Here is a 12,013-nt window from a genome sequence, read left to right on the forward strand (position 1 = left end):
TGAACAAGAGATACATTTACACAGTCTATGCGTGGCTCCCAAATGGAGCCCGCAAGACAAAGCATACGGCAACCGAACACACAGCTCACGAGTACATTTCGAGTACGACAACGAGCACACCCTAGCAGCCGACAACAGCCGCTTATAACCACTCCGTTCGACGTCATCGTTCGACGTCATCGTAAAAAGTCCTCGTGGTCGCCTTTGTGAGAAGAGGGTAGGGGTTTTACACACACACATGCCGCACAGGTTTCGGTGCTCTCTCCGAGGGCCGACGACCTTTGCAGCGCAGTCTTCGTGGTATCCATTGTCTGGCGTCCCCGTAGTCAGGTGGTCACGCCCGACCACAGCCGGCGCCTCTAAATCCCAGAGCTGCCTTTTCCCTCTAGTCGCCACGTGTGTCGGCAGACTGTGACGAATCCGGGGGCCCCCGTACCGCAAAGAGATCATGAAGACCCGGCAAATCAACCAACAATGCACGGGGCGCCAAACGTGGCCAGCCCTGCTGTCGTCACCGATCCTCCAAACGCGGCGCATGGTCGGTTAGCGTCGTCGTCCTCGCTCGTTCTCTGAAGGGCACCGCCACCGCGGGTCGGTCGGAGCACGTGCAGCGGGCTGAAATAGCTGGCACGTTACCCCCTCGGCCGGTCATCAGTGCCTGCTACCTTCGCCGCGATCTTTTTCGGGTTAAGCGAGTCTTTCTCCGGAGACTTCGAGCCGGGAAGCCCTTTACACCAGCCGTCACTTGCCCCTGGGGAGATATTCTGTAAGGGTCCACCTAGTGGACATGTCCATTACGTCCGCTGCTGAAGTGCTGATTGGCGGCTGCTGCGGATGCGCAGCCCAGTACAGTCAATCAGAACTTCAACAGCAGGCGAAGCGGACATGTCCAATAGGTGGACTCTTACAGAATACTTCCCCTGGGGTCGAGTATATGAAGACAACGTCTATCGGAAGTGCTCCTCTCCTGCGTCTGCAGCCGATTCCCGCCATCTGCTTTGGACGTGCTTTGGGACAGACAGCGAAAGTGAACTTGGGTATGCGAAGTTACGGAGTGACCAACCAGAAAACTATGAACGCTGGCTTATGGACAATACGTTTCACAAGTCGCTGTTGCGCAGAACGTGTGTGACATGGACCTACATGGCTATAGTATACGGGTAATTTCATTCCGACATTATGCCGCGTATAGCAACGCAGGCCAATGAAAAAAAGAGTGTGAGCACATTGTAAGCGCTGAGTTTAACCTGTTAAAATGCGCCGGTGTGCTTAGGTTAAAGAAACGGATATCGACACATTCGATGACCGTTCGCGTAGAGCTATAAAACGGTTGCCAATTCAAACGGTCCAGCCGTTACAAACGGTCTGTCACTTCTCTCCCGATTCCGAGAATTTGATGATAGTCTGTAAGGCCACATAGCGAGAGGGGAAAAATACTATAAACAAACGAGAAACTTGAGAAGACAAAAATAAAGAAGATTGAGCCAATTCCGCAAACCTTCGAAGTACTTGAAGAACGATCGAGGTTCTCTTCGTTGTTGACAAGCGTATACCTTTATTTTATTTTCGCCTATAGATAAGTCCCACTTATGAAGTTGCCAAGGTTTAGGCGACTACTTTCTTTTCTTTTTATTGATAATGGGCAGAGGAATAACCTACATCACAACTGTCAACTCAGCAGAATAAGTCAGGAAGAATTGTAGAAACGGATTATCGCGGGTTCCTTAACAAGCTGACAGCGAATTATTTATCTCGTTTTGCCGCTGTGTGTGCACCAACTGGCGCAGCTGTCAGCACTTATGTTTTGCCGCTTACGCTGCGCGCAGGTAGAGCAAAATTATGAAAACGACGCAGTTTTTCTGGCATCAGTCGTTGTTCGGTGGCTACGGAGTTCTACTGCTAACCACGATGTCGTGGTTTCAATCCCAGGCCCACTGCGACAAATGAAAAAGAAAAAAAAAAACGCGTTTGTGGGCTTAGACCGTGGTGCATGTTACGGAACCATATAAAGGCGGCCAAAATTAAACCTGAACTCTTCACGATCGTGTAACCCACTGTACAGACGCAAACTCTAGGGGCGTGCGAATAGCGATTTTTTAGACCTATAATCTAATACGAATCAAGTAGTGCCAGAAGCGAATCGAATCGAATATGTAAGTTTCCGAATAATGAAGAACCGTTATGACAGTTTATATAAAGCGGAGCACCCCTTCAAATATTCTTAATGTCAGCAAGTTTTAGTCATTACTTAGTACACGTTATGTGGCGTTGTTTATTAAAAACACAAATGGAGCCTTAGGAGAAAACAAGTGGTTTATTCGCATGCATGGCCTATTCAGAGAGGGCAAATGAACGCTGTACAGCTTGTAAAGTATGGCTACCTAAGCGAAGTAGCCTGCTCCACTACGCAAGGTCTCATGTTTTATATCTATATCGTGCCTGCGGGGGCGAAAACTTACCGCAGTTTTTGCTCCAGATTGATGTTTAGTTGGGTGCAGTTGGTGTTTTGAAATATTCGAAGAATATTCGAAAGATAGTCGCATTTACAAATAGCGACTATTCGGTTCGTTGTTCCAAGCTTTCTAATATCCGCAGACTTCCACAAACTCCACAAATAAATAACAGTCGATCGTCTCGTTGTGCGATTACTCTAAGGGAAGCCCCATCACGGGCAGAGTTAAGTCATTTTCATCTTCCTCTGTAGCATCATTCCATGTCATCACAGCAAATGCTCTTATCGTCGTTATTGTCATCATCATTGACCCCAATCCGCATAAATATAGTAAGCGTGGAGTGTACTAGACTTCAGTGTACACCCTAAGTGGCTGATCACTTGTCGCGCGCACTAAGACCCGACTATACAAAGCTCTATCAAGAGAGTGCGTGGTAGCGTATAAGTGCCGGTAGCGCTCCTGGTGCCACGAGTTTCCGACACGGCCGCGGTCTTCGGCTGCGAATAGGTTGCGAAGTTCATGGCGTTCGTTTACACGCGCTTCACATTTTCGAATACCGTAACCAAAGGTGCATTTTATTCGCCATAGATTATAGAACATCGCGCACCGTGCCTACACTGTTGAAACGATCAACTCCTCCAGCGAAAGTAATTCGCGATGAAGAACGTGCAAGCGAATGCAAGGACTGCACAAACGCACACACATATCCGCGACGACGAGCACAAATAAGTTTGTTCGTCGACTCGTGGCATGCTGCAACATTCTATTGCTTCACCGGTTAGACCTTCAGGCGGAGGGAGCTCACCAGTAGAGACCGCAGATGCATCAGGGACGTTGAAAATGTTAAGGCACCTGAGCAGCTCACCTGTTGATCTGCATGCACAGCAGCATGTGCAGCTAGGTTAGCGGCCTTATACTGAACTCACCAGCAGGCATATCCATTCGGACAGATGCGTAAAAAAAATGTGTACCGACGTCTTACGTTGTCCATTTGTGGTTTGCAGGAGAAAGAAGTAGAAACGTATATTGCGGCGCATTACACGTACGCCTAAGCCTAAAAGCAATAGAGTGCCAGCAGCTCCTTTCTGCGGGCGACAATTGGCGCTCCCCTAAACTCCACTTTTGAGGATTCTCGCACATCCCGTTGCAGTACGTTTGCAATGGGAAGCATTTGTGCAATGACGATAGTCACTGGGGGTTAATTAGCGATAATACGTTTGTGCAACTACATTTGCCCCGATGATTGTGACCGCACTCCATTCTAATATATGAGAAATGTATAATATAAAAGAGTCGCCAGATACCCATTGCTTTTTCTGCGTTGGACCACTTCCTCTGTATGAGGACGCCTCTCCGAAGCTTCATTCACCGAATAAAAATGTTTATTCTCTCTCTCTCTCTGTATACCAAGCCAGACAGCCGGATGACGTGTCTCCTGCGCATGGCAAAGTGATTTTCCAATGTCTGAAAAAAAAAGCGTGCATAACCGAGCTGATGTTTCTCAGGCGCCCCAATTGGGACCATGCTTTAAGCGGAGGTTAAGTAGTAACTATAAGACTGAACTTTTCGTTTAGGTATTCATTTCAAATAACGCGCAATTATTAACATTGACCATGTATAGAGCAGGCAAAGCGTTTGGCTATTCCGTGTCTGTAGACACCTGCACAGTTCAGCATGCTAATTTGACAGCTAATTTAGTTCTATGGATGGACGTCCTGGCTTCCAGTCACGCGGCCCATTCTTCCCCTTAACCAAGCAGGTCAGCACAAAGGGCCAGCCTTCCTGGTAGCTTGTACCGTGGCTTCAGAGATGCGCATGTGCGATCTTGGAGGCCAAGCTTGCGCCACCGGATGCGTGCTGGAAGAAAGCGTCCCACCCAGGCCGTCGTCGTCCCAGACGTATGGGAGTTCTCGCTGAACTAACGTTTTCACGAGACGAATGTGCCTGGCGACCTAACTTTGGTTCACCGAACCACTGTCATTGTCATCCGCACTTGTGGCAAGCACATCGCCAGTGTCTTCGCTATGAACGCGCTGTCCATTTACTATCCCGGTTACCCGGCACAACACACACGCATCCGGCTTCTCACACACACAAACACATATTAAGAAGATGGCGAAGCTCAACGGCGAGTGAAGCCTTCCTTGGTCCTGATGCCATGCTGCGGTTTAGCACGATTTCGCCCCGGGACCGGGTGCGACCGTCCTTGGTACTGCGGTGCAAGCGGCGCAGCATGGTCCCGGTCCAGGACAGGGGGTGTGCTACCGCGCTGGCATCGAAGAACCGTATTGTCCAGGAAGAAACCACGCCCGCTCGTTCGCTCCCCCACAGGCACTATTTGTGCGGGAGCCAGCTGCCACGCCGCCCCCTCCGAGAGGAGCCGGATTATCTCAGGCGTCCTTGACGGTCATCTGCGTTTCGTTGCTTCCCTTCTTGGCGTGGTGCTGCCGATGCTTGCCGACGCGGCCACCCCTGTTGCTCGGCTCGGGCGCCCTTGTGGAAGCCGCAGCAGCCCTAGACTTGCGCCGTCCGTTCGAGCCCGTCGTTCTCTGGCTGCGATCGCTCTTGCCGGACGTCTCTAACGCGGCCACGCTCGTCGCGCGCGACCTCCCAGCAGGCATCTGCGAGCGCTCGCTCCTATTGGTCAGCTCCGACCTGACGCACTCCGCACCTGTCTTGATGGTCTGCTCGTACTCGGTGACTTCCTGCATGGTTTCGGGTATTCAGTGCCTACGGCCTTTCCTCATACATAGTATGTCATGCAACGTGCAATTCTCATGGACAGCTCGACCGACATCCCGTAATGTGCCGTGTGTAACAACTACGAGAATCCTGTGTACAGGGCACCGGCTACGAGGCTACGTCTATCTGCACCCAGACGTAGACGACTACCTCAATGCGGTGTTAATCTGTCTTAATCTAAACAAATACATCTGTTCGCTTGCCTATATGTGTGTCTACTCCAGTAAAGAACGCATCAGACCACCTCTGCAAACATATAGTTCTTCGTAAGTTATATATGGTTCGCGGGCCCTGTGGACTCCGCGAGCGGTTTCAAAGAAATCCGCAGGGACATATGGGAGAAACGCTTCATGTGAGAACCAATGCTCAGTGCACATTTTCACGGCTTATACCAGAGTGGCAAATATTGATAGCTAAGTCGAGTATGAATAGCAATGTCGAGTTGCTCCTGAGCCTGCATAATAATAATAATAATAATAATAATAATAATAATAATAATAATAATAATAATAATAATAATAATAATAAAACGTCAATACCTTACGAAGTTGCCCTAATGATCTCGTTTTTTAGGAACTCAAGACAAAAAAGAATACCTCGGCATGAGTGATTTGTAGCAGGACATAAAATACATCGAGTAACTATGTCGCATTTCTTTCACCTTGACTTTACTTCACCTCGATCCTTTATTTCTAAAGCTATTACTAAAATCGCAGCCACGACGACGATCTGCCCCTTAAACACTTTTCTGCTCAGCTGTCTGAAGTGTATGTGACACGTGGATCGCGGTGACATACGGCTGAAAGTAAAGGAACGGGCCTCCGAGATCTCCGATGTGCAGCAACGCACCTCGCCGAAGTTTCGGAGCTGATGTGGTAGCTAGCTACATCAATTTGTGCGGAGCTTTATGAAACGTGGTATTAGTTTCGATGAATACCGAGGCAGAACCATGTTTATTTATTGAGAGAGAGAAAGAGAACAAATTTATTAAAAATGCCTGCAGAATCGGTTAGCCTCCCTCCACGCAGGGAGGACAAGCTTTTACCGCGACGCGGCCACTACGTCAGTCTCGTGCGTTGTGCTCCTCGAGGTCTTGGTTCCTCGCTACTTCCGCGGGTCCGAGAGGGCCGCCGCCCCCTTCCTGGGGTACTGCCTCCTGTTACGTTTCGCCTTCGACGCGCGGTATAGCCGGCGCGGATGCAACGGACGCCGGGGCTTCGTTCAAAGCGGCGGACATTTTGGCCCGTTCAGCGCCGCCGATACGCCTCCCCGCCTGCAGGCGTGTTTCAGTGCCACGTGTCTTCGTGTGTGCGTGTGTGTGTGTGTGCCACGCTTGTCAAAGCGCAGCAGCCGGGGAGAGGAGCTCCCCAAGTGTGAAGCGAGGAGGTCTTTCGGCGCCGGCTTGGCTGATGCGTCACTACACTCGTCTCAACATGTCTCTCAGCCTGTCCGGGCCCAGAGTCACGTGGTCTCATCCCGAGACGTTCCTTCTTGCCCTCAACTCCGAGAGTATATGAGCAGCTGCCCCCGGACGCCGAGAGAGAGGCTCCGATTTCTTCTGTTGAGTTACGTGCTCTCCCGTCTCTCACTTCGGTCGACCTGACCGCCCGCTCTTTTGCGATGCTAGAATAAACAAGTTGTTCTGTTACCAGTCGACTCATGCTTTGCCGGGACCTTCGGATGCTTCCAGTTGTGCCCCAGGCCGCCAGGCCAACGCTACCCTTGGGGCTTGCGACCCATTTGCAACAACGGGCGTCAGCACTGAGGTTTCCAACACTCGTGCCAGCGGTGCGATTACAACACTCCCTTCTCGGTTTCGCGCGGTCGCTGCCGAGACCTGCTGGACGGCCTTGAGTTGTGTCTCTTTATCATAGCTCTTCGTTGCAGCCTCTATCTGCGGCGGGATCGTCGTCTTCTCGCTGGCTTCTCGCGGATTTACGCTACAGTCCCAAAGGATGTGAGCCGCGGTGGCTCTCTCCTTCGCGCACAGTCTACACACGTCACTCGCGTACACGCTCGGACATACGTGCTTAGCTAGCACCGGGGTGAGCAGAGACCCCGTCTGTAACTGCCTGTATAACACTGCCTCCTTCCGGGTAAGCCCCGGATGAGGTGGCGGCATAGTCTGTCTGTTCAGTCTGTACCACTTCACTATTTCGTTGAAGGTGGTCATCTTGTCCTTGGCACTGCACCGCGGCCAACACTCCGAGTCGGCCGTGCTTGCAGCTGCGCGGTTGGTTAGTCCTCGCGCGGCCGAGTTGGCCGTCTCGTTGTGGTTCACGTTCCCGCGTTCCGACACGTCACTGCCCATGTGGGCTGGAAACCACTTGATCACCACAGCACTTTTGCGTCCGATGTCTTCGGCCTTGCGCAGTATGCGCGCGGCCTCACTACATACCCTACCCTTGGCGTAGTTCTTCAGTGCCATTCTAGAGTCACACAACACTGTAGTGTTGTGTGACTCCATCCGGGGTCGGAGACGGCCAAGGCGATGGCCACCTCCTCCGCCCGGTGCGCTTCTCGAGTCCGGACTCTCGCCGCGGTCTTCCGTTGCACCCGTCGATGCCCCGACAGCCACCGCCGCGTATGCGTCGCTGCTCCTTCGATACCCCGCCGCGTCCACGTAGACGGCGCCTTCTCTGGTGTGGAGGTCCACGAGAGCCCTGGCCCTCGCCAACCTGCGCTCCTTGTTGTGCTCGGGGTTCACGTTCCTCGGGATCGGGCAGACCCTGAGCTTTCTGTTGATGCTATCCGGTATAGGTACGTCTTTCTGCTGCTTGCCTTCCCTCGGCTCGAGGCCAAGCTCCCGCAGTATCTGTCTTCCGGTTCTCGTTTCAGAGAGACGCTCGAGTTGCGCCGTTCTCTGAGCTTCGGCTATTTCGTCCAGCGTGTTGTGTACTCCCAGCGCCATGAATTTTTCGGTACTCGTGCTCCCGAGGAGACCGAGTGCCGCCTTATACGCCTTGCGTATGGTGGCGTCCATCTTGTTACGTTCGCTCGGCCTCCAGTTGTGGAAGGCGGCCACGTACGTTATGCGGATAACTGCGAAGGATTGAACGAGCCTAGTCAGGCTCTCCTCTTCTGTTGGACACCCTCTTGATGAGTCTCATTGCCACGGCCGCTTTGCCCGCGAGCTTGTTGACCGTTTCACCGTTGACTCGGTTTCGATGGATGAGCAGCCCGAGCACTCGAATCTTCTCGACCTCCGTTATTACGTATTATGCGAAGCATATTAACGTAGGTTTCGGGCCTTCGCGCGACGCCCGGCGGTGGCCACCATTGACCTTCAAGTGACCTTCAAGTAGGTCACGTGACATGACGTCACGTGATGACGTCACACCGGCTGCAGATGGGGCCTCATATCGAGCCGTCGGTCGCCTCCCGGCGGTGGCCACCATTGACCTTGAAGTGACCTTCAAGTAGGTCACGTGACATGACGTCACGTGATGACGTCACACCGGCTGCAGATGGGGCCTCATATCGCGCCGTCGGTCGCCTCCCGGCGGTGGCCACCATTGACCCTGAAGTGAGATCACATGATGTGACGTCACGTGATGACGTCACACCGGCTGCAGATGGGGCCTCATATCGCGCCGTCGGACGTCGCCCGGCGGAGGCCTCCACGCTTCGGTTCGCGCCGTCGCGCGCGACGCGGCGGCGGCGCCACCATCGCTGCATCACGTGATATGTGACGTCACGCCAGGGATGAAGCGGCGCGCGCCCGCCGTCGCGTCAGTCTCTGTGCCCGCAACCGCGCCAGCGTCTTTGCGCCGGGCGTGTATGCGGTCAAGATGCCTCCAAACGCTAAGGATACGCTAAGGTTAAGCCCAGTGGATGCGAAGCATCCACTGGGCTTAACCTTGATAAGCCTCCAATTTTTTTTATTTTATTTCGGACAACAATACATGGTGACCGCGGGGAGAGACTAAAGGAGACTAACATGTCTCCTGGCGAGGCCTAACACCCGCATTACACGTCGGTGCAGATGGTGCGGAGTAACATATCAGTGAGAACAGTGGTACATCAAACACAGCGAGACAAGAATTCAACATAAGCAATTATACAAGCACTGGTCAGGCAGAAAATAATACTGAAGAAGTCAGCAACAATGAGCGATAGTAAGTGGTGTAGAAAGGAAAAAAAAACACATTCGCAGTAGAAATAACAATGAAATGCAGCAGGTATGCATAAAAAATTTTCACACGGTGGGTTCAAAAGATGGCTCATTTTCTTCTTGAATTGATGAATGTTGACACTCTCCTGGGCACAAGCAATTAATGTTGGATATGTATTGAATAAAATTGTTATTTGGTGATCTGTAGTCTAGGTGCCGTAATTAGTGCGAGGCCTAGAACCAATCAAAGAAATTGTGCGCAAGTTATGCATGATTTCTCTATTTCAATAAGAACGACAAAAAGATTCAAAGTCATATCTTATTTTTTGGTAGATAAGGAGTGCTCAGTAGTGTTTGTAGCATAGAAAAAACGGTAACACCTTACAAGAGGTAAACATGCCATTAGTACTGACAGGATATCTACCCAAAATGCGCAAGGCTCTTTTTTGTAGAGAGAACAAGCTATCCGAGGGTTGCAATGTGGGCTTGTTGGTAATGCATCTTCAAGGGGAGTATGGTAGCGCGATTCAAAGACGGGACAAGAGAAGACACAAAGCGCTGTGTGTGTCCCTTTGTGTCTTCTCTTGTCCCGTCTTTGAATCGCGCTACCATACTCCCCTTGAAGCTATCCGAGTCAGTTTTATTACATGTTCCCCACACTAAGAGACTATACACAATATGAGAATGAATGAGAGAAAAATATTACTTTTTTTACATGTATAGGAAGAAGATAACGAAGTCGTTGAAGTATCCCAATTGATCTTGATATTCGTATCCGCAGGCTGTTGACGTGATCGGTCCAGCCCAAGTCCCTGCGGAAACGAACTCCTAGAAACTTATGAGAATTCACCTGCTCAATTTCTGTGTTATTAAAATATAGTCGGAGATTATGGTCAAGAGGCTTATTTTTAGCGCAGAAAAGCCCATATTTAGTTTTTTTGTTTATTGTTTAGTTCAAGCTTATTGGCATCAAGCCATGCCCGCAGTTCTTTGAGCCAGGTATTGGATCGATATTCAAGCAAGCTAAGGTTGGGACCGGAAAAGAAGACATTGGTGTCATCAGCGTAGAGGACCATATATAAAGTTGAGTGTATATTTACTATATCATTAATATATAAAATGAAAAGTAGAGGGCCGAGGATAGAGCCTTGCGGTACACCGAATTTTATTATACCTGTGTCGGATTTAAGCTCCTGTAGCCATGTAGACTGCCTCCTTCCTGTAAGATAGCTTTCCAAACATTTGTGTGCAATACCGCGAATTCCATATTTTTCTAGCGTTAGTAAAAAAATATCGTGTTTAATTGAATCAAAAGCTTTGCGAAAGTCTATAAATATTCCGATGGTGAAAAGCTTTTGTTCGAAGTTAGAAAGAAGGCGATCTTTTATCTCCAGTAGAGCAGTCTGCGTGGATTTACCAGCCTGGAATCCATACTGTTCTTTACATATTATGTTTTTTTTTTTACCTAGGAAGTATTGTAATCTTTTATATACCACACGTCCTGCGATTTTGGAAAACAGTGGCAATATCGAGATAGGGCGATAGTTGTTCATATCATTTTTGCCACCTCCCTTGTAGATTACTGTAACTCGAGCTGATTTCATCTTATCAGGGAAGATACCAGTCAGGAGCATTCTGTTGCGTATATGTGTTAAAGGTGGACTAATGCTTCTGATAGCGGCTTTTGCTGGTACCGTACTTATATAGTCATCACCTGGTGAACATTTATTTTTAAGGGAATTAACGATAGCTACGACTTCTTCAGACGCGGGGGTCAGAAATAGAGACTCACAGCAACTAGCTTTTATGTAAAGCTCTATAGGTGATGGGCGACACGCGCCTGCTGTGGTATGACAAGCGCCTGCATTAAGAAAATGTCCATTAAATGTATTAGCAAGTGTTGCACCAGAGCAGGAAGTTCCATCAATCAGTAGCTCGGAAGGTAGACGAGGTTTCCCATTGGATATCATGACATTTACAACGTTGCAAACTTGTTTGGGTTTGTCCACTATTGAAACAAATTTGTTTTCGTAATAGCCAGTTTTCGCCTTTTTTAGATCCGATTTAATTTGTTTCTTAATTTCTTAAATTCTTCGAAATCGATTGGGTCTCTCGTTTCTAAAAAATGAGCAAATAACGAGTTTTTATATCGAATGCGTTTGAGAAGAGCTGGCGTAATCCAGTCTTTCTTAGCTTTTTTGTGCTTATGGATGGCAACCATAGGCAATGCAAGGTTGGAATTGTGTTGTACCTTTTCTAAAAACATATCGTACGCTACGCACGGATCATTTTCCAGATATACTTCTGCCCAACAAGTTTCAGCCATAAGTGAACAAAAATAGGCAATTGTATCATCATTCACTGTTCGTCGCTTGTACTTAGGCTTGACAGAGGGTTGCTCATTTGAGAACAGGCCAAAAAATGGCATATGATCGCTTATGGCTGATGAAAAGAAACCTGCGGTAACTGTATGTGGGGAAAAATTTGTAAAACAGTGATCAATGAGTGTTTCTGTTTGCTGGCTTATTTTGGTAGGTAGGTCGATAACATTTTGGCAACCATGTAAGAACATCAATTCAAGTAGTTTAGTCTGCATCGGGTTTTTCTTAAGCAAATCGACGTTCATATCACTAAATATAATGACACGCCACCTGTTTTGATTAGCTAAATTAAGGAAACTATCAGAGAAATCAAGGAATGCATC

General features: G+C 49.3%; 1 protein-coding gene across 2 annotated transcripts in view; it reads right to left on the reverse strand.

The window, feature by feature from the left end:
• Positions 1–3,871: 3,871 nt before the first annotated feature.
• LOC129381509 (high-affinity choline transporter 1-like) overlaps positions 3,872–12,013 on the reverse strand; it is a 36,542-nt gene continuing 28,400 nt past the window's right edge. Inside the window, exon 10 of one of the 2 annotated variants that reach the window (XM_072287129.1) lies at positions 3,872–5,158. In XM_072287129.1, the coding sequence (XP_072143230.1) occupies positions 4,844–5,158 (315 nt within the window). In that variant the 3' untranslated portion in view covers positions 3,872–4,843. The remainder of the gene's footprint in view (positions 5,159–12,013) is intronic. The other variant, XM_072287130.1, reaches the window with a different exon arrangement.

Source organism: Dermacentor andersoni, chromosome 3, assembly GCF_023375885.2.
Source record: "Dermacentor andersoni chromosome 3, qqDerAnde1_hic_scaffold, whole genome shotgun sequence".
Taxonomy (NCBI): Eukaryota; Metazoa; Arthropoda; class Arachnida; order Ixodida; family Ixodidae; genus Dermacentor; species Dermacentor andersoni.